Raw genomic sequence first — 25335 nt, 5'->3', positions numbered from 1 at the left:
GCGGAGCACAGGCTCCGGACGCGCAGGCCCAACGGCCACGGCTCACGGGCCCAGCCACTCTGCGGCACGTGGGATCCTCCCGGACCGTGGCACGAACCCGCGTCCCCTGAATCGGCAGGCGGACTCTCAACCACTGCGCCACCAGGGAAGCCCTGTTTTCAAATTTAGATGATCTAAGAAATAAGTTACAATTGTCCACTGAGTTTCTCGTGGATGTTAAGTGTACTGTGTGTGTATGGGGACTGAGGACCAGACCATCAATTCCATTCTCATAGAACACACTTATTATACATTTATTATATTTCTATATGTAGACACACACAGTACTAGATTTAGTTAATTACTTGAAACAACAATGAAGAATAAACACGTCCCCATTCAACTAGCTTACTAATAATGATTTTTGCTATATGCATACCTCCTAAATGCTGGAAGGTCATTAGTATGATATTTCATAACAATTGCTGTAACCATGAAAGAGGTCCCATGAGGCATCTCAAGTTTTACCCTCTGTTATTTTTGTATGTTTTCTATGCCTGAGATCACATCATGATTGGCTTTCTCACATTCAGTGGATCACAGGGAGATGGACAGGGTGAACCCTTCCTTGCTCTGAACTGATTAAAGTGAAGTCCACATGGGTCTCTGTATGGTCTTCTTCTCCAGCATCCACGTGTGGATTTCTCCGATGCAGCACTGGGCTGGCTAATGCATCTGTGGGTAGTTCAAAGCCTGCTCAACTGGGGGTTCTACTCATTCCCACTTTTGTCCTTCACCCCTGCTGCTGCATCCTAACCACCCATCCAAGGGCGTACCCAAGCCTCCCTGCTGGGCTTCACCAGCAGCCCTCACACAGGTAACCTTTGTGATCAAAGGTCTTCGGACTGTGGAGTAGGCAATGGCGGGACATGGAATCGTGGGACACCTTGGGGGGTACCATGAAGCAAAGCCCTTCACCGGCCCCCACCAGCAAGAATCTCTAGACCTTACTTTGGAAACTGATAATAATGATAATGGTAAGAATAACCGAAAGGGCCACCATGCAGTAAGTGCTTACCAGGTGCCAGGTGCCTGGCCTGCATTCTGTCATTTAGTCTCTATCCAGAACAGCTTCATGAGTGATCCTGTCATTACCTGCTTTCACAGAGAAGACAGAGGCTCCGTGAGTTGAAGCAGCTTGCCTGAGTTCAGAGCCGGGATTCAAACTCGGGTCTCTCTGACTCCAGGCCCACACAACCACTTCCCTATGATGCCATCCTAAAAGAACTTGCTTCTCTCTTTACAAGTGGAAAAGACCATCTCCCCCCTTTACTCCCTCTGATAAAAATATAGTACGTTCTCAAACTTCTTATAACCATGTAACATGCAGCCTCTTACAACAATGGCAAATCTGAGGACGGGGGCTGTGTATGATTTGCTCATCACTGCCTAACACACGGGTGACAAACAGTAGGACCTCTAAAAATATACACTGATTAATTAAGTAACAAAACCCCCGCAGCTAGCTCTGGGAACCAGAAGCAAGCGCAAGCCTACACTTTGCCTGGCTCCACCGTGAAGCAGGTTAAAAGCCAGCAGCTCTGTTCAGTCAGCGAGCCGGAGTCCTGGCAGCAAGAATGCCTCATGGGAGGACAGTGACAGGGTCACAGTCTTACCAAACGGCAGAAGCCAAAAGGGCAAAGAGGTCAAGCTTTTTCTTTCCATGAAAACTTTTTGAAGAAAAACACCCAGGGAAAAAGAAAAACCTAAAAACTGAATCTGAGTAGTAGCCCAAGTACCAGATCCCACGCACTGCCTCAGAATTCACTGACCGGCTTGAAAACCCTCCCAGAACGCTGCCAACAACAAGAACGTCCACCTTTGTTAAAGGTTGGTGCCGGCCAAGGGCGAGGAACTCCGTGGCGACCCCTCACACCTCCCCGTCCCAGGCACCTCCTCTTTTTCCCACTTTTACAGTCCCCACAACTCCTTCCCCCACCCACACGTACAAAGGGTGCGCATACATGACGGGGTGAGGCACCAAAAGGAAACTGGAATCCGCGGTGTACTTGCTCTGGGGCAGACACTGGGTGCTTCTCATTTAATGCTCAAAATATCTGAGAGGAATGCACGGTAAACAGCACCGAATCAAACAGCAAACTCCTGCCTCTGACTCACCTCCCTCTGTGATTTGGCCCCTCTCTACCTGTCTGATTTCATCTCGTCTGAATCTCCCAATCGCTTCCTAAGCTCCTACCACACTGATCATTTTCCCAGTTCTTTCCAAGCTTTTTCCCACACCTCAGGGCCTTTGCATATGCTGTTCCACCCTCCTGGCATGTTCTTATTACTGGAATGTTCTTTGCACATGCCGTTCCACCCTCCTAGAAACATCCTTCTGGTCTCAGCCTAAATGTCACATACTGATCTCTCCGTAACTTCTCTAGTTAACCAACCTATTTGCTCTCACAGCATGTATGGAATGGGCAAGTGTTTTTTTATTTGATGTTGTGCTTTTTTTTTTCTAGTTTCCCTGGCAATGAACAACTCCTCGAGTGTAGGGACCCTATCTATTTTGTTCATTACAGTATCCCTGGCACCTCATACAGTGCCACACATGTAGATATTCAATAGAACAGTAGCTGAATAACTCTCACTGTGACAGAAGGCAGCCAGAACTCAGGCAAGAACTCAAAAAATATTGCTGGCTCGGTTCCAGACCACCACAATAAGGCGAACATCTCAATAAAGCAAGTCACGTGAATATCTTGGTTTCCCAGTGCATAGAAAAAGTTATCTTTACACTATACTGTAGTCTGTTAAGTGTGCATTAGCATTATGTCTAAAAAAAACAATTGTATATAACTTAAAAAATATTTTATTGCTAAAAAAAATGCTCATCATCATCTGAGCGAGTTGTAATATTTTTGCAAAAGTAACATCAAAGATCACTGATCACAGATCACCATGACAAATATAATCATAATGATAAAGTTTGAAATATGCAAGCATTACCAAAATGTGACACAGAGACAGGAAGGGAGCAAATGCTGTTGGAAAAATGGTGCAGAAAGACTTGCTCAACGCAGGGTTGCCACAAACCTTCAATTTGTAAAAAAAAGAAAACACAGTAGCTGCCAAGTGCATTAAAACAAGGTCTGCCTGTAGCTTGTCCAAAGCCCAGCAGTTCGTTTTGAGCCACACAGCCGAGACTTGGAACCACGTCTGTGCTCCCAGCATTGGAGCGGGGGATGTGCTTAGTATCCGCTTCTCCCTCCTCCCCACCACACATCTCGGCCCACTGGCCCATCTCTCAGCAGGAGGTTCAGGACCAGGGTAAGTCAAGGCACTCACCTCAGACACAAAAGGGAATGCCAAAAAACTCAGTAATCAAGATAAATACAATTTTTAAAACTCAAAGTTCATGCCAAAAAAAAAATTTATGAACATGGGCTTCCCTGGTGCAGTGGTTGAGAGTCCATCTGCCGATGCAGGGGACACGGGTTCGTGCCCCGGTCCAGGAGGACCCCACATGCCGTGGAGTGGCTGGGCCCGTGAGCCATGGCCGCTGAGCCTGCGCCTCCGGAGCCTGTGCTCCGCAACGGGAGAGGACACAACAGTGAGAGGCCCGCGTACCACAAAAAAAAAAAAAAAAAAAAATTATGAACAAAATTCAAATACAGACAGGATCAAGTCCTATACTTGCAGGGCTCAGCCGCATCGCCTCACACTAACCCCAGCCCTGTCGGATCCTGCCTATTTTATTTTATTCTATTTCATTTCATTTATTTTTGGCTGCACCATGCGGCACGTGAGATCTTAGTTCCCCGACCAGGGATCAAACCTGCGCCCCCTGCAGTGGAAGCGCAGAGTCTTAACCTCTGGACCGCCAGGGAAGTCCCCTGCCTCTGTTTTAAATAGCTGATATTCTGTTCATCATGAATATTTTACATGAATTTTTATTTTAAAACACTGCATCAGAATATTATTTATCTTGATTATGGAGTTTTGGGGCACCTCCTTAAATTCTGTGCCCTAGACAAGTTGTCTCATCCCAGCCCTGGCCCTGCTCAGCCAGCCAGTGGCCCCGGTACCCACAGGCAGCCACTGGAGGGCCCTTGGATACACCAAATGTCATGTCCGTCACAGTAAAGTCTAGGAGCTGGGTTCTGAGGTCCCCGAGCACCATGGACTACCCTTAGAAGCTGTTCACCTACTGCTCCCATCTGGAGATTGGGAAGCAGCCTTGATTGGTATGCCTGCCCCAGGGCTTCTACCCTCCTCGTCCGCCTCCTTCCTCCTGAGAGTTTAGGAAAGAAAGTCTGTCCCAGCTTCCCAGTGTCTGGCTCCACAGGGGGAGGTGTGGGCTGCTCTCTGGGGCCCAGATGCCCTTCCCTGGGCAGGCTGAGAAATACGCCACCCTGCCCTTGTCTCAGGACCACCTACCTCTATGCCACCTCCCACTTCCCCTTCCAGCTGGATGGGGAAAGAGGGAGAACAGGCACATAGGTCCAAACCAGGGGGCTGCTGTTCTGGGAGAAGGGAGAGTAGGCATGGAGGACGTGTGTGCACCCATCCAGCACCCACTGCCCCTCTGGAGACAGCATCTCAAGTTTCCCTGAACTGCCATCCCTTCCTTCCCCCTGCTCTCTTTCAGTGAGGGCTGCTAAGCTGGGGGGATGTACAGGAAGCTGCCTGAGGCCACATGGCGAGGGCCTGCCCGAAACCAAATCCACACAGAGGAAAGCAGAGCCCAAATGATGGGGAAGGGGCTCCTAATGGCACAGCTGGAGGGTGTCGATCCAGACATAGCTGGATGTGAGCTTTTCATGTATACAAGCTCCCCAAAATTCCCTGTTTCTGAGGCCAGGTTGAGTTGGGTTTTGATTACTTGCAACTGAGAGGGTCCTAATCCTCCTAGACACCCCTGCTTCTACCCAACACGTATTCACCTCCTTCTTCATCAGCTTGAGCTGCTCCTGGAACCTGGCGTAGTCCCGCTCCTGCTCCAGGCGGATCCGCTTGGCCTCCTCCCGGCGGCGCACAGCATGGTCTTGCTCCATCTTCTCCACTTGCTGCTTTTGCTGACGCTCCAGGTTCTCCAGCTCTGTGTCAAAGAACTTCTTCTTGGCCTGGAAGGAGCAGAAAGGGAAATTCAGGAAAGTCACCTTATACCTGGGAGGGAGATGGGGAAAGCCCAGAGCCCGTGCTCAGACCTGGGTTTGAATCCCAGGTCTACCACCTCTTTGCTGTGTGACCTGGGACAAGTCACTGAACCTCTCTGAGTCTTTTGCTCATGTGCAAAAGGAAGACCAGACCATCTACCTCGCAGGGTTGTTGCATGGGGCTCAGTAAAGGTTATGTCCCCTCTAGAGATCCTCCTGTGTGACTCAGAGGAGCATCATGACCTTCAAGCAATGCTGTGTTTATAAGTCAATGCCTAATGAGAACAGGAAACAGAGGAATTGGGCAATTGTTGTGAATTATTCTCCATGCCCAATCATCCTCACTCTGCAACTTCCGCTTAAAGAAAATATGGAAGCAAGAAGCCCTATAGGGACCCATCTTTTCTCACGCTCACATTGATTTCTTGTTCAAAACGTTTGTGCATCTGCTCCAGCTGCAGCTCATGCTTGCTGCTCAGCTGGGTCTGGTTCCGATGCTCTTCTTTCTGGAGCAGCCGAAGTTCTCGGAGTTCCTGGCGCCTGAAGGGTGGAAGGATGTGGACATTTCAGTCAGAAAGTGCCCTCAGTGATCACATAACTCATAGCTAGGGACACTGAAGGCTGGGGCGTGGAGAGGCGTCACACAAGACTGGGGTAGAGGCATGACGCGAACTTAGAACTCAGACTTTGACATTTATTGACAGACAAAACATTAATAATTTTAATATATAAAGAGTGCTTCCAAATCAATAAGAAAAACAGGAATATCCTAATTTTAAAAAGTGGCACAGAACAGGACAGACATGAAACAAAAGACAAAGTCTTTAAATTAGCTATGTGGATATGAAATACAAATTAAAAAGAGATAACATTTTCATTAAATAGGCAAGAATATAGGGGAAATTGATACTTTCATATACTGCTGATATGTACAAATTGACACATTTCCGGAGGACAATGCAATAAGTCTCTGCCTTTTGACATAGTAGGTTCCACTTCTGGATACTGATTCTAAAGAGATAATCATAGACGCACAACAAAATTGAATAAGCATATTCATAACAATGCTATTTATAATAGTACAAAATTAGAAGCAAATGTCCATCAATATAGTCTAATTAAATATGTCCATCTGATGTAATTTTATACAACCATTAAAAAAATCAAGTTCTCAGAGATATTGAATTACATGGAAAAAAAATCTATGAAAAATGCAGCAATTCTTTATGAACGGATAGGGATTGATCCCTGAATGAAAAAAGCAAGCTGTTGAAGAGTATGGGTCTCTTATGCTACCTACCATCTGGGTGAAAAACAAAAAGGACCCTATATGTGTGTGCACATGTGCATGTGTGTGTTTACTTTCCTATTTAAACACTGAGTGTTTCTGGAAGGATTACACTGTAAAATATTAACACAAGGAGGTGAGTTGGATGGCTGGCAGAAAAGTGAGAGGGAAATTTTTCGCTGTTTACCCTCTTTTTCTTGTCGAGTTTTGAACCATGATATTACCTATTCAAAATGTAAATACAATAAAAATTTGACCCCAACCACACAGTGTACCTTCATTTGGTAACATACCTATTGTCACTGTGTATATGTGTGTACACAGAAAAAATACTGGTGGGATAAACCCCACCCACTGTGTTTCTTTCTGGGCAAGTCCATTAAAAATTGATATGTATCATTTATGGAATCAGAAATTAAAATGATGCAGAAAGAACTTGGGCCTCCTGACTGTGAACGGGGGGCGGTTCCCTGGCAGCCTGTGTCCTATTCCAGTCCAGCGTCTGCAGCCTGTACCATGGCCACCCCAGCTGTGGGGCTTTCCTCACAGCTCTGAGTGGGTACAGCTACTCAGGAACTGCCCACTAACAGCTGCAGGAGGAGAGGCCTGCACGCGCTCAGGGGTCGGGGGGCCTTATTTGAATCTTAGCTCAGCTCACTTCCCCTTAGGCAGTCGCTCAGTCTTTGCAGGCTCTGTTCCTGCATCTGTAAAATGGGGAGAGAATCTTTACCTCTCAGGTTCTTTAAGGTTACATGAGATGATACCTGTAGTGTCTGCCTGGCACATGGCAATCACTCCCCAAGTGGTAACTTCTCGTATGATAATGAGGAAGAAGAGGCAAAGGCTGCCCAGTCTCTGGGAAAAGCCAGAAATGCTTTCTAGAGGCACAGAAGAAAGCTTCCTTGGGAGCCTCTGCATTTGGGAAGAGAGGAGGCAGGAGGTGATTGCTGAGAGCTGACAAAGAGAGGGAGACCCTGACACAAGAGAGACTAAGGCTCAGAGAACAACTGACCAAAAAATGAACAGAGAAGAAGGTAAGCAGCCAGGTTCTGACATTTCCTCCTTGACCAACCTGAGTCCTCACAAGGAAAGGGCAGGCAGACACAGGCTTAAGGAGGAAAGAACCAGCAAGTTTAGGCAAAACCAGAAGGAACTCTGACCTGGCGGCCTCAATCTGTGAGAGCAACTATTCGGGGACACCATTCAAAAGCCTACGTGTCACCCAATCCTCCGGAAATGCTAGGATACAGGTACGACCAGGGACGTGGGCCAGAGCCCGCCACAGCTCGCAGCCTGGCGGCCTGGCCACACTGACAGGACGTGCGGACCTTCAGACCACGGCAGGCAAACAAGCAAAGCCTTGTTCTCTCACTGTGAGCACCTCTCCTCCACGGCGGCTAAATCTTACCTTTCAAACCTAAGTGGCACCCACTCCTCTGCTTGGGAGGAAGGTGGAGGCCCGGTGCCAGGGCCAGAGGCATCGCTTCTAGACGGGGTGTGCTGGGTCTGGAATTTCAACCCCAGGAACCTGAACTGCCCAGAGGGGAGGTGACGGCAAGGAAACTGAGCCCTTGGGGTCTGAAGAGTGAGGAGTACAGGCCACCTCCCAGGTGACCATTAAAACAGAAGGTGGTGTCATCTTCGAAGACCAACCACACCCACCTCTCCCCCAGCCTCAAGCCTCTCCAGCGCACACAGATGAGGACACCAGTGCGTGCGCGCGTGCGTGCGTGTGCGTGCATGTGTGTACACGCATATGCATGCACGCAGAAACTCCACCAATGAAAAGTCTGCCTCTCATCCCCCTGGCTCCTAGAGGGCAGAAATGCCCCCCAGGCATCCAAAACTGCTTCTATTTGGCTTTGGAATGTCTGCTTTTTTTTTTTTTCTCCTTTTTATTTTACTTACTTACTTACTTACTTACTTATTTATTTTTACGTCTTTATTGGAGAATAATTGCTTTACAATGGTGTGTTAGTTTCTGCTGTATAACAAAGTGAATCAGCTATACGTATACATATACCCCATATCCCTTCCCTCTTGTGTCTCCCTCCCACCCTCCCTATCCCACCCCTCTAGGAAAATCAGGCCTTGTTTCTTTTTTAAAAAAAATATTTATTTATTTATTTTTGGCTGCACTGGGTCTTAGCTGCTGCACGCATGTGGGATCTAGTTCCCCGACCAGGGATTGAACCTGGGCCCCCTGCATTGGGAGCGTGGCGTCTTAACCACTGGACCACCAGGGAAGTCCCTGTGCTTTTTAAAGATATGAATGTGTTTGATATGTTAGAGATGTCCTACAAATCAATCATGCATTTAGCCTTCAAAGGCCTGGCCTCAAGGGAGATTCGTGAGTCCAAGGCCTCCCTCCCTAACTGCGAAGCCCCTCACCCCCGCCCCTGGCAGCCCCCAAGCAAGCTTCCTGGTCCAGTGGAAGCCGGGAAGAATCCTCTCACAGACAGAGCTTCTCACCTGGATGACCTGAGGCAGGTAAGTTCCCACCAAGAAACAGTTTCCTAATTTACAGAACGGCCAAGATAGGGTCTCCCTGAGGAGGGCTGTCAGGGCGCCTGAGCACCTTAAAAGTGCAAAGATGGTTCCTAGCAAACAGCTTTGCCTCACACCCTCCTCTCCACACCAATCCCTTCCAGTTTCACGGGTTTTGCCTCCAAAATGCATGCTGCATCCAACCACTTCTTCCCTCTGTCTGGCCACCATCCTGGCCGGGGTCTCCCTGGATCCCTGCATCAGTCCTGCCCCCTCTACGCCCAGACTCATACGACAGCGGAGCTGGCTTTCAAAAGAGATGTTACCGCAGGTCACTCTCCAGCTGCTTCACTCCAGCTACACTGGGGATGAAATCCACACTCTTCCAACATGACCTTGGCCCTGCAGGTCCCGGGGACGGCTCCCCATCCTTTCCCTCCCACCTTCACTCCACACTCCAGCCCTGCCCTCTCAGGTCCCTAAACAAGCCACGCGGTCAACTCTCAGGCCTTGGCCTTGCAGTTCCCTCCGTGATCCCCCGGCTCTGCTCGTGGCCAGCTCCTCTCAACCTCCTGGCTCTGCTCAGGGGATTTCCCACAGAGCAGTGTCCCCGACCCCAGCCCAGGGGCTCACTATCCTTTCACCCATATTATTCCCTTCACAGCATGTACCACAGTTGGGAATTATCTTGCTGTTTGTTGCTGAATTATCGTGCTGTTTGTTGGCCCATGAGGTGTAAGTTCTACAAAGGCAACAGCCTCAACTACCTGGGTCACCACCGTGTCCCCCAACCTGCTGGGGGGTATGGATACATGGGTGAATGGCTGGCTGGCTGGAGGGGAGGGTGGAGGGCTGGGTAGGTGGGTAGGTGATGGATGGGTGGGTGGATGGATTGGTGGATGGGGGGTTGGGTGGGTCAGAGAATGCAGGATCTCAGGCAAAGCCAGCTTCCTTTTGTGTCCTTGATCCCACACTTGATGCTGTAGACAGACAAACAGCTCTTGCACCAGAAGGACCCACGCCCATCCCTCTCACCGCATCCCCACCCTATCACCACCATCAGTGGCCCTTCCCAGGCTTACCTGAGAAATCTCATCTCCTCGTCCTTTTTCTCATCATCACTGATGATCTTGGAGGTGGTGATGCTCACCTCCACACCATCCACCACAAACTTGCGTGTCCTCTTGAGGGTCTTATTATGCAGCCTCGAGTTCTGGCCGGGGAAGATCATGAGGCAAAGCTCAGCATCACAGCTAAGAATCCATGGGCGACACAGAGGGTACAGCCCACAGCCCTCCTGGCCCCAGAGCCTCAGCCCCATCCAGGTAGGAGGTGACTGTCCATTGTCCCCCTCTTGCCCGAGTGTCTGACGCTGGGCCCTTTCCTCTCCCTGATCTCGCCCTTCAGACACAACCCATCCCCTGCCCGCTAGCTGCCAGCACTCTCTCACACACAAGACGTGGCGTCAGAAAGAGCGAGCTGGGTTCCAATCTTCCCTCTACCACCTACTGGCTCTGTGACCCTGGGCAAGTCCCTTGTCCTGTCCAAGTCTCAGCTTCCTCGACCTGTCAGAGGAGGTTCCAAAGGTGCGATGGTGGTGGGGCATACAACAACACCCAGCTCACGGCAAGGGCTCAACACTCGGCATGTAGGTATGTATGTATGTATTTGTTTGTTTGTTTTTTGTGGTACGCGGGCCTCTCACTGCTGTGGCCTCTCCTGTTGTGGAGCACAGGCTCCAGACGCACAGGCTCAGCGGCCATGGCTCACGGTCCCAGCCGCTCTGCGGCATGTGGGATCTTCCCGGACCGGGGCACGAACCCGTGTCCCCTGTATCGGCAGGCAGACTCTCAACCACTGCGCCACCAGGGAAGCCCGGTAGTTATTTTTGATGGTTATTATTGCAGACCACGCTCTCTTATCCTCAATGCCAAAATCCAAGGAGCCTGGAAAACCAGAGTTCATAACTGCTTTGGCAGCCAAATCCGACCTGACCTGAATTCCACAGGAGGCCACGCCCATCTAGAGCCACCATGAGATTATTCATAATCTTTATCTTTACTTTTCCCTGTGAATAATCATGGCTTTCACGTGTGGTTGCTTACACAGTGCTGCCAGAACTCCTCCAGGAGGGGTTAACTGTATTTAAATACCCTTTGAAAGTCCTCCATCCTGATTCGGATGAGGCCTGTGGGCCTGCACGGAAGTCATCACGGCCTCTCCCCTCCGACCTCTCCACTGGTTTCCGAGGCCCTTCCTGGTGCAGTCCAGGCCGGCCTTTCCGAGGGCCTGCCAGCCTGAGAGTGCAGGGAGAGCGAGGGTGGTGCCCAGCAGGAGGCCTCTGCCCTCAAAGTCCGCGCTAACCCCCGTGCCCGCTCAGTCGAGCCCAGCAGACTGCCCTTGGCCCTGAGGTCTGGGTTCCCCTCCCCTGCAGGCTCCCACCTCTTCCCATGGCACCTCGCCCAGGAGCTCTGGATGCTATTGGCCCTGAAAGGTCACCCTGCAGCTCCTCGCCCTACAGCATCCAGCTCACGTGTCCCAGGACTCAGTTCAAGATGAGTCAGTCTAGCAACCAGAAATGCAGGCTGGCTGGAGATGGTGGGCGAGGAAGGAGGCCTGGGTGCAGCCCTCACACTAGAGCTGCTGCTGGTCACAGGGCCTCCGCCTGGGGGTAACAGGCTCCCCGTCAAGCCAAGAGTGCTGACGCAGCCGTGGACTCTTATCAGAACAGCCGCATTCCCTGACTCACTGCCAGCCCACCAGCAAAGGAATGTTCTCAATACCCTTGAGAAGAGGTGGGGACCCGGCTCTGGGTGGGTCAACCTTTATTTAAAAGAAAAAAAAAAATTACTGTTTTTTTTTTAACCCTTAGTGTCTTTTTAAAGAAGAGAACGACAGACCCCCTATCCTAAGGAAGATGATTATACAACAAAGCGGCTGCCGTCCCCGCTTGTCCTGGTGACCTGTTAAAACTGTGCTTTCTTTCTGTTCCCAAAGCTAACTGTGCTGGCTGACTGCCTCTCCTTTGGCTCCCTTTCATTTGGCCAATATTTTTGAGTCTCTGCTGTGTCATTTTCACCAAGTAAGTGATGGAAGGAAAAAACAAAAATGATGCGGAACCTTCCGTAAATTCAGCCTTGGTTGGGGATGAGGTCCTCAGTGTGGCCAATCAGGTGACCAACAGTGAGTTCACGAATAGCTCACGATTTGTGAGATGGGCCGGGGATGCGGTCTGCCCTTCCTGAGGACAAGCAGGCCAAAGCTCCCACCGCGAGGGCAGAATGGCATGTGGGATTCAGAGCTCAGAGTCTGGAGTCTGACGAGCTCCCCACCTCCCACCTGAGCCTCTGTTTGCTGGGCTGCACTCTGGGATGACTGAAGGCGCCTCATGTGTGGTTGCTTTTAAGCATTTTGCAGTTCAGGCCTCGTGCTGAGCTCTCAAGTGCAGTGGCTACTGTCATTCACAATGCCACCTCCTGCAGAACAGCCACGAGCCAGGAGGAAGCCTCGAGCCCACTCCCTTTAACTGAATCAGTCGGCAGCTGGACCATACGGCTGACCTCCAAGTCAGAGAACTTTCGCTTCTAGAATTGTCTCTCCCCCATTTTAGCAGGGCCTTTAACCAAACCCAATTTAAATGAAAACCCAAACTGAAATGAAAACCCAAACCAATTAATTGCCTGACATGACTAAATCCCAGACCGAACTCAGATATTTGGGGGTCTAACTATGAATCAAACGGAGAGCTCTTTAAAGAAAGAGCAGTCTCATGAACTACTTATAATGGAAGGCAGCCACCATATGCTTTCAAACACCAAAACACCACACATTCTGCAGTGCTTCCTGCTCCAAGCCTGAGGCACAAGGGGCAGCGTTACCTTGATAGACAGAGAGCCCGTCTCTCTGTTCAGGGACAGGTCGGCTGAGAGGGAGGCGCCATAGTCCATGCTCTCGGAGGTGGAGAGGCTGCCACAGTCTGAGTCCCTCTTGGAAGGGCCTAGAGCCGCCTGGGCAGGGAGCTCCAGGCTGCCGTTGGCCAGCTTCTCGCCACCCAAGGTCTCCAGGGCGCTGCTGTTGGGACGGCTCTGGCTTGCTTTCTGGGACCTGCTGGCTGCTGGACTGAGGTCCCCACCCTGGTCAGTGGCTTGCTTCTCCTCGGATACCTGAATCCTGGCATCCATGGACACCGGTCGGGACTTCCGGAGGGGCACGGGCACTGCTAGGCCGTTCTCATTTCCAGGGGCCACATCTGGGGGGCTGGTGGCTTGGAGGGATGTGTCCCCAGAGGGTTGGTTGGGCCCATTCACAATGTCCTGAGGCTGGCTAGGTGGCAGTGGGGTGAAAGATGATTCTTTGAGAAGCTTGTCAGCATCGAGGCTCAGCTGACTCACCTCAGAGGAGTCCCGAGTGTGGTTCCCCAGAGGCTAGGAGAAAAAAAAAACATAGTCAAGGCCATGCTACTGTGTGTCCGAGGCAAGAGTCAGAGATGCAGTGAGGTCAGAAAGTCAGACACCCACAAGGTGAAGCGGGCCAGGGAGGTAGGCAGGTAGGCCAGGCATCCCTCTCTAGTAAGCCACAGTCCTCCCCACTCCTTATTGCCTAACTAACAAACAAAATTATTGTACTACTTGCTTTGAGGAATAGGTATTCCTCCTAGGAGTGGAGGCAACTGTGGCCAGCTAGATAGCTCATGCCCTGTCGAAAGGGGGCAGTGGCTACTCCGCTCCAGCCAATTGTGACAACGTGGGAAAATGGGTCCCCTGTCCCCAGACCTCCAATTTTTCAAGACAAGCTCAAATCTGGACTTGTACATGACATCTCCCAATTTTTAGATGGCAACTAACTCAAATTTTTTAAAAAATCACAGAAAGGCCAAACCAAACCTATCCAGGGGCTAGATTCAGCCTATTAGCCACTTTTTTTGTTTTGTTTTTGTTTTTTAGAGCTTTTCAGGGGTAGAAAGTACTGAAAATGTTGCTATTGTGAAATAGAACACTGATTTCTGTGGATGAAACATCAATGTCCAACCTAATGAATAAGGTGAGTACCCACACAGCCACCTTCCAGGTCAGGAATGGGACACTGTGCCAGTCCTGAGACCCTGACCTGTGTCCACCCTCCCCCTGACACAATCATTGTCCTGACTTTGATCTCTAAGTGTTATAGGTCAGTTTGTCTGCTTTTAAACTTGATATCAACAGAATCATACCATAAGCACCCTCTTGTGCTTTTTTTCTTTTCTTTTCTTTTTTTTTTTTGCGGTACGCGGGCCTCTCACTGTCGCGGCATCATCTCCCGTTGCGGAGCACAGGCTCCAGACGCACAGGCTCAGCGGCCATGGCTCACAGGCCCAGCCGCCCAGCGGCATGTGGGATCTTCCCGGACCGGGGCATGAACCCGCGTCCCCTGCATCGGCAGGCGGACTCTCAACCACTGCGCCACCAGGGAAGCCCATCTCTTGTGCTTTTTTAACCTTGGATATGGAATCTTAAGCAACTCTAATCCACCTTCTATTCAGCACCCAGAGCAATGATGGTTCAAAAATTCAGATCTGATCCTGACATCCACACAGCAACGCCCAGCCCCTGCCTGAAACCCTCATGGCCCCCCACTGTCTTCATGACCAAGACCAGCCTTCTGCCTGTGGAGAAACCAGGTGGGACGTGACACTTTCTGCCTCTTCCCCATCCTCGCTGCCCGCCCCCTCCTGGAACCAGGCCCCAGACACGCTGCTTGCCCCTCCCACTCCCAGCCCACACCTGGCCCTGCCACCTAAGAGCTCAGCGACTGCACCACTCGAACCTCAGGTTCCCCATCTGTACAATGGAGCCTGGGTTCTCCTCTGTCTGAGTTGCAGGATGCCCGGCACCCAGCGGGGGCTCAGTAAGGGCTGTGGTTACTGTGCTGATTCCACTCGTCCTCCTTGGGGCGTCCCTTCCTCGTCCTGGTGAGGATTCACACCAGCCCAGGCTCCTCCCAGGAATGAATTAAACTTGAGCAAGTGCTGCACTGTCCATCCCCAACAGTCCAGGCCCTCCCTCATTAGGTCCACGGCACCATCCGTATAGCAAATCTCCCCTCCTGGGGGAGGCTCTCCCCAAATGGCTAGACCAGGGATCCAAAAGTAGAAGCTCAGCAGCCCACAGACGTGTTCCCTTCGGCTCAAATGTTTTATAAAAATGTAAATCAGGGCCTCCCTGGTGGCGCAGTGGTTGGGAGTCCGCCTGCCGATGCAGGGGACGCGGGTTCGTGCCCCGGTCCGGGAGGATCCCACATGCCGCGGAGCGGCTGGGCCCGTGAGCCATGGCTGCTGAGCCTGTGCGTCCGGAGCCTGTGCTCCGCAACGGGAGAGGCACAGCAGTGAGAGGCCCGCGTACCGCAAAGAAAAAAAAAAAAGAAAAAAAAATGTAAATTAGCTTTAATTTAAATTTACAGCCAGCCAAGCACTGAAGTTTGCAGATGGGTTACGAATATGCCAAGACCTGGGTCCCCTGGGCACTCAGGGCAGCCAGACGGGGTCTGGGGTGGCCGGAGTCCTTCGTTCGGCCCGTTGCCTCTGATTACGTGCAGCCTTTATGTGCATTGATCCCACAGTGTGCTACACGCATCCTCATTTTGTATGTGAGCCACAACAGATAAAAGGCTGGGAAGCAAAATGAGTCAACTACCAACTTTTAAAACCTGGAAGATCTCATATAATACTCTGATTCCTGGTCTTCCCTGAAAACGCACAGGATTTGGTCAACACGCCCTGCTGCCTAATCCCGGCCCACATGCTGTCTTACGTAACTGGTGGCGTGGGGGCCTGTGACCTCTGAGCTGGGGATAAACAGAAAGGAACCCTTCCTGCACCGCCCGGGCCACTCCCACACCAGCCAAGGCCTGCGGGGATCCCGTGACTCCCGCACGCCCCACCCGCCACCCCCGTTCCGCCAGGCCTTACAGAGGTGGCATCCCCCGAGTCCTCCTCTTCCCCCTCATCCCGGCCGTCTTCAATCTCCTCCATCACTTCAGCCTTGGCCTCGGCCACCAGTTCCCGCAGAGCCTTGTTGCTGGTGATGCTGCTGACGAAGGGATGCTGAGGGTGGGCAAGACAGCTGGGTTAGAACCACTGTGGGCTGGGGGCTGAGGAGGGGCAGCCAAGGCTGGGGGAGGCGATCCCCCAGGCGGAGAAGGCCAGCGGCATCCCTGAGCGAAACGTGAACAGGAACTTGGTCAGGCAGACCCAGAGGCAGCTCAGAAAGTCCTGTGTGTGGTGGAAAGTGAGCCAGCTCTGCCACTCACCAGCTGTGTGACACCGAGCAAGTCCCCTTCCCTCTCTGAGCTACAGGCTTCTCACCTCTGAAGTGGAGACAATAATGCCAGACCCACAGGGAAGGCGTGAGGATGGAATGAGATCACCCGAAGGGAAGAGCTTAGCCCAAAGCGGGAGCAGAAGTCATGTTTCAGGAGGTTTGTTTATTTGTTAATTTACTTTTTTAAAAGGTTTTCATATATGGTTTTAAAAATATAATATATACAGTATATACATGCATATACACACATACACTTTATTGAAGAATTACTTACACACAGTAAAGTTCACAAATCATTAAGCTCAGGGACTTTTTCCATACATACACACCTGGTGTAACCACCACCCAGCTTAAGACACAGACCATTTCCATCACCTCGAGAAGGTCCCCATTCCCCGTGCAGTCAACCTCACTCCCCACAGCCACCCAGCCCCAGAGACTAGGTTTGCCTTCTCTTTAACTTCATCTGAACAGAATCATAGAGTACGTATTCTTCTGTGGTTGGTTTTCTTCACTCAACACAAGTTGAGCTGAGACTATGAGATCCGCCTACCCTGTTGCATATGTCGGTAAACTCTTCCCTTTTGATTCCCGTGCAGTATTCTACCACGTGACTCTGTCACGGTTTGTGTATTCTTCCTGCTGTTGCTGGCCATTTGTGTTGTTTCCCATTTGGGGCAACTATTAATAAAGCTGCTATGAACATGCTCGTATAGGTCTCAGGGTGGATGTGTGTGTTTGCAAAATCTTGAGGCCAAGTAGTGTAGTTCTATTCCTAGGTGTTTACAGAAATGTCACGTCTTTAAAAAGTGAAGGCTCTTTCACGGACCTTGGAAAACACCAAAGCTTTTAAGGCCTCAGCAGATGGTAAATCAGCCCGAAGATCTCCCTGGTGCAAGACTGTCTCTGAGCATCTTGTCCCCAGCACCAGGTTGTGGACAGGGACATGGGATTCCTCAATTCCCCACACTCAGAAAGGCATTGGCAGGGGCGGGGTGGGGCAGTTGTTAGGTTGGAATTTGCTCATTTGAAATGCACAGGAAGGCTCTGATGAAATTCACTGTTTTTACTGTCAGTTATCAGAGGAGGAACAGTGTCAACAAGATTGCAGGGAAGTATTTAAATGACTAAAGAGAATAAATTTTCTAACACCTTGAAAACACATTCACAGCTGACAGGTCCACTACAAATCGTTCCTAACTGCTTGTTCATTCTTATCTGTTTAATACATTTGTGGAAGGCCAGAGGCAACACCCTATTCAACCTGGGCACCCCACTCTGCACGTGGGAAAGCAATACGCCTCACTCCTTTTAAAGAGCCCTGTCATTCAGATCTTCCTAAACCAGCCTGACTTTCTCTGGTTAGTCCAAACTAGTAAAGACGTGAAGAATTTTATTTCTTATCTTTCTCTCCCACACCCCCCCCGTTCATTCGTTGATTCATGCCTCAGCCCCATGTTGAGGCCAGTGATGTGCCAGGTGCTGAAATAAGGCCAAACAAGCAGACAGGCAAGCTCCCTGGCCTTGGGGGCTCGCAGCTGAGAGGGAAAGACAATGGGCACGTAACCAAACTGACAAGATCATTTTTCAGATCAGGTAATAGGATAGGCTGGAGGAACGTGGGCCTGGATTGGTGCGGTGGGTGGGTGGCGGGAGAGTCTGCCTAGGTCTTTGGGCAGAGGGCCCTCCTTGGGAGGTGACATTCAAGCTGAGCCCTGAGGGACGTGAAGGGTCGGCCAGGGAAAGATCTGGGCACAGAGAATTCCACGCAGGGGGAGCAGCACGTACAAGGGCTGCAGCAGAGCAGTGATATAAAGAGTTACCCTTTGAAGGCATCACTCTGGCTGCTGTGTGGCTCCAAAAGGTCTTGAATTGGAATATTAATAAGGATGTACTAATCGTGAGAGGCAGGAGAGTATAGCAGTGAAGATTGCTGGCTCTAGACTCGAGAGCCAGGCTGCCTGGAATAAAATCCCACTTCCACCAACTTGGGGAAGTCACTCAACCTCTCTGAGCCTCAGTTTGCTCATCTGTATACTGGGAATAATAGTATGGCTGTTCTAAGCATTGTAGCAAGAGCTCAAAATACAGCAGCTATCATCTGTATCATCATCACCACCATCAGCAGCAGCAGCAGCAGCACCACCACCACCACCACCATCATCACCACTACCGTCATTCCTAAAGCCACCATCATCACCACCATCACTACTGCCCCTGCCATCACCATGCCTACCATTCCTACCACTGCCACTATGATCATCACTGCCATCACCAGCAGCAGAACCACAATCAGGGAAGCCTTTAAGCACCATTCCCTCCTGCATCCCCAGAGTGCAGCTTTTTGAAACTGAAGGTCAGAATCAGATCCCAAAAGCTTCCCGAGCTTCACACTGCACAACCTCACACATGTGAACTTGAGCAAGAAGCCACGGGACACTTCACTGCAGTTGCTGAAGCAGATGCGGCAGAAACAAATAAACAAATAGGGTTGAGAATTTAGAGAAGTTTAACAAACACAGGCTCCTGGAAATACCAGGTTTTCATCAGGCCATATCACATATTGACCAAATTAGTGACTCTTAAGCTTGGCCAGGAGCCTTGCTTTCTTGAGGTTGAATATCTTCTGCATGGCCTCCCTTGAGCACCCCGGGGTCTTCAGGAAGCGGAGGGGGAGGCATGGGGAAGAAAGCCTCTGACAGAGGGGCAGGTGAGCAGGGCCATTCCCCTGGACGCCAAGCTCCTGGAATCCCCGGGCGAGAGGGGCTGGCAGATGGGGCGGGCCCTCCTGTGTCTGATTAGGCCCGGAACACTGTTCTGTAAACTGGTCTGGGACACAAAGCACAGACCACCTCCTCCACTGCATCAGCTCTGCTACTTCCAGGGTTGTGTTTAGAAAAGACGTTTCAGGGCTTCCCTGGTGGCACAGTGGTTGAGAATCTGCCTGCCGATGCAGGGGACACGGGTTCGTGCCCCGGTCTGGAAGGATCCCACATGCTGCGGAGCGGCTGGGCCCATGAGCCATGGCCGCTGAGCCGGCACGTCCGGAGCCTGTGCTCCGCAACGGGAGAGGCCACAACAGTGAGAGGCCCGCGTACCGCAAAAAAACAACAACAACAACAACAACAGAAAAGACGTTTCAACTGCCAAGCTGCCAAGGCCCATTAGAAACAAAGCCCAGCACAGAAGGGTGCGGGACCTTCCCCGGTGGCCAGTGCACTGTGCACCTGCACAGGGACAGGCTGGTCTGGGCACATGGGTCCCTAGAAAGGTGCTCGGTCACCCCCGTGGAAGACCCAGATCAGAGGGAAACTCAGCCGTCTGCTCCTTCAGGAAGACGAAAAGCTGTTCTGTGCTGTCTCTGCAGGGAGCCCCAAGGTGTCACAGAGCTCGCCAGCTGGCACCCACCCTCTGGCCAGGACCTCTCCTGCCATCTACGCAGTCATGCTTCCCAAGAACTTGAGCCTAGTTTTCCTGTGTGCTTAGAAACCATCAGCCGGGGTGTCCCACACTCCAAGACTGGCTTTAGAAAACGCCTAATAACACTTCCAAGCTTTCAGGTGTCAGCATCTTTCCTTCAGTCCTCCTTCCCTCCCTCCTAACTTTATGCCATCTCTCTTTCTTTCCTTCATTCATTCAGAGGGGCAACTTACTAGAGTGGTCAAAAGAACAGGCTTTGGAACCAGATGACCAGGATCAGACATCAGCTCTGTCACTTACACACTGTGTGACTTTGTGCAGGCTACCTAACCTCTCTGTGCTTCAGTTTTATCATCTGTTTGACAGAGATCCAAAGAGTACCTATTATATAGGGTTGTCATGAGGATTAAAGTAGCTAACATTTGCTAAGCATTTAGAATAGAACCTGGCATGGAGAAGAGGTGACATAACACTTTGTTAAGTAAAAATAAGTAAATGTATTTAACGAAGGCCCTCTCCATACCAGGTACTACTCTGGATGAATGGGGTACATCAGTGAAAGCAAAAATGAAAACAAAAACAAAGACTGCTGACATGCTAGTCAGGGAAATCAACGATAAACTTAATAAACATGTAAGTTATATACTATAAGCACTATGTGCCATGGAAAATCAAAAGTAGGGCAGGGGAAGGAGAATTAGGAATGTGAGGGTGCAGGAGGTTTTAAACAGGGTACTTGGGGGAGGCCTCACTGAGAAGCTGCCATTTGAGCAATGACTTGAAGAGAAAGAGTCAGCCATGGAGGTGTCTAGGGGAAGAGCATCCCCGGCATAGTGGACAGGCAGTGCAAAGGCCCTGAGGCTGGAGTGTGCCTGGAGTGTCTGAAGAGTAGCAAGGAGGCTGGTTGGCTGGGGAAGAGTGAGGGGGCAAGAGGAAGAGAAGTCTGAGGAGTCAAGGTGGGGTGGGCAGACCTTGCAGGTCACTGAGACTCTGGATTTTACCCTGAGTAAGATGAGAGCCATTAAGGGGCTTTGGACTCAGGAGGTATAGGAGATGACTTATGTTTTTCCCTCTGGCTGCAGTGGAGGTGGTGAGAAGTGGCTGGATCCTGGGCATGCTCTGAAGCCAGGGACAACAGGATTCCCTGGTAGAATGGATACAGAGTGTGTGAGAAAGAGAGGGGTTAAGGATGCTTGCGAGGTTTGGGGCCTGACTGCTGGCAAGGTGGGGCTGCCATCGAATGAGACAGGAAAGCCATCGCTAGAGCATATTTGGAGAAAGATGGGGGCGCTCAGTTGCGGACGTGTTAAGTTTGAGATATCTACGGACACCTAAAGGGGTGGAGGGTAAACAGCCAGATACAAGGGCCTGTGGGCGAGGAGGGCAGTCTGGACTGCAGGCAGAAATGCGGGAGTCATGGCGAACAGAGCCCATCAAGGTGATGGAGACGGAGGAAAAGGCCCTGGCGCACTTCACGTTAATGAGCTGGAGAAACAGGAGCAGGTGAAGGAGACAGACGAGTGGCCAGTGAGAAGGAAGGAAACCAAGAAAGCGTGGAGACCTGACATCAGGCGTTGACAGCCAAGGGGAAGGGGGTCGCCTGTGGCTGCTGCTGAGTCCAGCAAGACCAGCACCAAGGCCTGAGCTGACCACGAAGTCCAGAAGGTACTAACGACCTTGACAAGAATGCTGTGTTAGAACAGGGTGGGTTTAAGAGCAAATTCAACAAGTGCACGCTGCGCACCGCATGTGTGACAGCCACGACGCTGAAGACAGCAGGTGGGTACAGAATCGCATCCACTCACACACTTCCGTGATGCAAGCACGACCCTCCTCCTACAGAGGAGGAAAACGGAGGCTCAGAGTGAGGACCACTCGGGTTTCAGGAGGGCGAGCCTGATTTCAGAGCCCGGGTTACCACCAAGTGATACGGTCCCAACAAAATATCCGTGCAAGCGAATGAATGGATCATAAATCAGCGGGGGCGTAAGTCAGTCAGCTGAAGGCGGGATGCAGGGCAAGAGGAGGGGCCGGGAGGAACATGGGGGCCGCAGGCAGATGTGAGGCTCTGGAGGGCATGCTGGTAAGTCAAGGTCTGGGCTTACCTGTGGCCACTCCAGGTCAGGTGACCTCGGCAGGCCACTTCCCTGCCATGAGCCTCAGGGTTCTCACCTAAGGGGGTAACGATGCCCCACCCTCCCTAACTCAGAGACGAACAGGCACGTGGAAAAAACTGAGGGCAGCCTAAGCTCTGAAAGGAGCTTTCTTTGTCTGGAGGGATCTCTACTTTCTTCTGCCACCCTTGTGTCTCAGTGAAGAGTCCTCTGGCAGGACGTTTTTTTCTCCACTATGGAACGGAAATTCCTGGCTCTGGCTGAGGCTCCTGGGCTGCCACGAGGGGATGAGGGACAGCTGGTCTCTTCCTGACAGCATATCCTGGAGGCCGGATGTATCAGGCCAGGAGGTGCCTGCTCATGGGAAACAATTGGCCCCAGGAGCTTGGAGCTTTTGCATCTGACAGTGACGGCAGGCCCACGCACCCCCACCCCTGGTTGGCCTGGTCCAGTCCCTTGCCGACGCCACCCACCAAACGCCACAATACCCCGAAAAGAAGGCCTCTGGTAACTCCAGCCGTGTGCTTTCAAATGTAATGCAGAAATCTACAAGGAACAATCATGAGCCCCAGCAGACACCCCACTCTGCATCCTCGCTCCTTTCCAGTTTTTAATAACTCAATTCAATGAAACAACTCTTCACTGCGCACAGCACTTAACAACTAAGCTAAGCGCTTTACAGTGTCTTCTCACTTAACCCTGTAAGGGCGGCCTGGCTATCATCCTCACTTCAGAGTGAGAACAGGGTCACAGAGAGGTTAAGCCCCCTGAGCAGGGTCTCACAGCCAGTAAGTGGCAGAGCTGGGATTTGAACCCAGGACTTTCCAACCCCAGTCCACACACTGAATCACTGTGCTACACATCCCAGAGGGATGTGGCCCAGAGGGATGTGGCCCAGAGTGCCAACCACAGCCCCAGCACCTGGCGCACAGTAAGTCGGGGCTTGGGAGAAGCGGCTGAATGTGAAGAAAGACTCGAGTGCACGGTGGAGCGTCGGCCCCCTTAGCTCCCACCACACGAAGGTGGAAGGACCAGAGTGGACAGGCCACATCACCCAGGCCCACTTCCTCTCCCTCTCCCAGCAGCACTGGTGGCCCGGGGACTGGGATCGGCCGCGCTAGAGACAGCCGGGTGTTTCCAAACACAGCTGCAAACACTCTGAACACTCACCCCGCCAGGACACGAGGCATCGGCCCCGGGCAAGGGCAGCTCGCAGCTACCTCCAATATTCCAAAGAGGTTCAAGGAAACAGTCATCCACTTCCCCACCTGGAGTCCGTTCAGCCAGCTCAGGGGATGCTCCCTGAGTCAGCTGTCATCCTGGCTGGTCTTGGAGATTCCACACCCAATAACCAGAGGAGCCTTGTAAGTGTAAGTCAGATGGTGTCTCCCTCCTCCAAACCCTCACGGGTGCACCATCACACACAGGGTGAAGCCTGCATCCTCCCGAGGTCCTGTATGACCCGCCATGACCTGGTCCCCCTCCTCTTTGAAAGGCCTGCTTCCACCGTTGGTCTTTCGCCAGGAACTTGGATTTGGGGAGGGTTCCCCCCATTAACTGATAAGAGGGGCCAGCTCTGCCTGAACTGCAAGCGAGGTGGCCCATGCTGAACGCCTGCCAGCCTTCTGCAGTCTGGAACCCTGCCCGTGCCAGGCAGAGGCTGCCCACGTGGCCAGCCCCCAGTGAAACCCTGGGCCCCGAGCTCTCCGCCGTGCTTCCCAGGTAAACAACACCTCACACATGTCACCACGACGCACAGCTGGGGGAACTAAGCACAGACCGTGTGACTCCACTGGAGGGGGACTCTGGAAGCTCCTGCCTGGCTTCCCTCAGGTGCCTTTTCCTCTGTATCTTTTTGCTGTAATAAGTCATAGTGGAGAGTACGACTAGATGCTGCGTCCCGAGTGTCCTCTTAGGGAAGCACTGAAGCTGGGGGTGGACACGCCCCCGTACCGCTCCGATCTCATCTCCAGCCCTGCCCCCCTCCTCACCCCGGCTCCTGCACCCTGGCCCCCCGGCTCGCCCGGCTGCACCAATCGGGCCCCCATCCTAGGCCTTCACCTCTGCTCCTGAGCACCATGTGCCTGGCCCCCCGGCCTCCTTTGGGTGTCTGTGCACAGAGCCCCTAGTGTCCTCCTTTTATAGGAGAGCAACCCCGCCCAGGCCCCCCTCCCCTGTGCTGTTCTCTTTTCCTCCACAGCCCTGCTCTCCACCTGCCACGTGCACTATCTGCTCATCAGCTGCCTGTCTCCCCCACTGGAAGGTAAGCTCCTTGAGCACAGGAGTCTGGGGGCTCCCTTACCACAGCCAGCCCTCCCCGCACGAGGGCTGGCACATGGCAGGTGCTCAGGGAACGTCGGCCGATGAGTGAACAGTGTGCACACCATCGCCTGGGCTGGGGGAGGACGAACCCAGCTTCCAGGTCACGGGTGATCTGTCCACAGGAAGGGCTGGGCAGAGGGACAGGCAGCCACCCGGGAGAGGGGACCACTCACCTCCAGGAGCTGTGCAGCGCTGGGCCGGGTCTCCGGGTTCTTATCCAGGGCCGTCTTCAGGAAGTCTCGGAACTCCGCAGACCTGGGAGGACAGACAGGTAAGCTGGGAGCGGGCGAGAGCCGAGAAAACTCCCCACATCACTGACTCCACTCTCCTGGGAGGCGCGTGCTTCCCAAACACGCCCTTCAAGGGACAAAGGGCGCCTTTATAAGCTACATGGCAGAGGCGACGGGGCCTTCAAGATGCCCTTCTCGTCACAGACATCACCAACAGAGAGGATGTGGAAATCAGAGGAGCAGGGACCTGCCCGAGGGCACACAGTGAAACACAGCAGTGCTGGGGTTCGAGCCCCAATTCCCAGCCCAGGGTTGTGCCACGTGGCTGCTGGGGCTCACGTGGGCTCTTACTCCTGCAGTGGGATCCGGCTTATCTGGGTTACCCGTTCTCTCTGATGGAGAGCCTACGTCCACAGCAGAGAGGGAGAAAAGAGCCAGGAGGGTCCAGGGAGCTCAGAGAGGCCTGCAGACCCCCAGGCCCAACCGCGGAGCCCAGCAGCGACGGCAGAGCCCTGGCACCCCGCATCCCCTCACCCCGCATCCCAGGCCCACTGGCCGTCCAGCAAACACCCTCAGGCAGGCCTCCTGGCCACTTACCACTTAGAAGGCGTGAGTAGCGTGGGAGGGTCCGACTTGGCAATCTTGAGCAGGACCCGCATGGGGTTGAGCTCGTGGTGCGGGGGCTCGATCTGGGCCATCTCAATCAGAGTGATGCCCAGGGACCAGATGTCGGCTTTGTAGTCATATGGGGTGTCCTTCATGGTCTCACACATCACCACCTCGGGAGCCATCCTGAACCAACCAAGGGACAACAGAGGGCTCAGACCCTGGCCTCCACAGGCGCTTCTCAGAGACTCAGGGTCAAGGACCAGCACAAGCCAACATCAGGGGGTTGGCAGCACTCCCGAGTCATGATTCTCATTCCTTTCCATCCTACTGTCTTCCTTAGGACCGGTTTCTCACACAAAGACGCCTTCCAAGCGGCTCCAATGCCCAAGTCCTGCTGCAGTTCTGATTCCTACCACAAGATGGCAG

At 52.2% G+C, this 25335-nt stretch overlaps 1 protein-coding gene across 1 annotated transcript in view; it reads right to left on the bottom strand.

Moving 5' to 3' along the window:
* Positions 1-25335, bottom strand: part of STK10 (serine/threonine kinase 10) — a 125756-nt gene that overhangs the window by 29468 nt on the left and 70953 nt on the right. Inside the window, exons 6-12 of the mRNA XM_081231499.1 lie at positions 24898-25092; positions 24244-24325; positions 15863-15997; positions 12798-13343; positions 10002-10132; positions 5561-5684; positions 4932-5111 (exon numbers count right to left, since the gene is read on the bottom strand). Coding sequence (XP_081087625.1) covers positions 4932-5111; positions 5561-5684; positions 10002-10132; positions 12798-13343; positions 15863-15997; positions 24244-24325; positions 24898-25092 — 1393 coding nt within the window. The remainder of the gene's footprint in view (positions 1-4931; positions 5112-5560; positions 5685-10001; positions 10133-12797; positions 13344-15862; positions 15998-24243; positions 24326-24897; positions 25093-25335) is intronic.

Source organism: Mesoplodon bidens (genome assembly GCF_964165515.1).
Source record: "Mesoplodon bidens genome assembly, chromosome: 4".
Classification (NCBI taxonomy): Eukaryota; Metazoa; Chordata; class Mammalia; order Artiodactyla; family Ziphiidae; genus Mesoplodon; species Mesoplodon bidens.
This window is presented reverse-complemented; position numbering and strand designations above follow the sequence as displayed.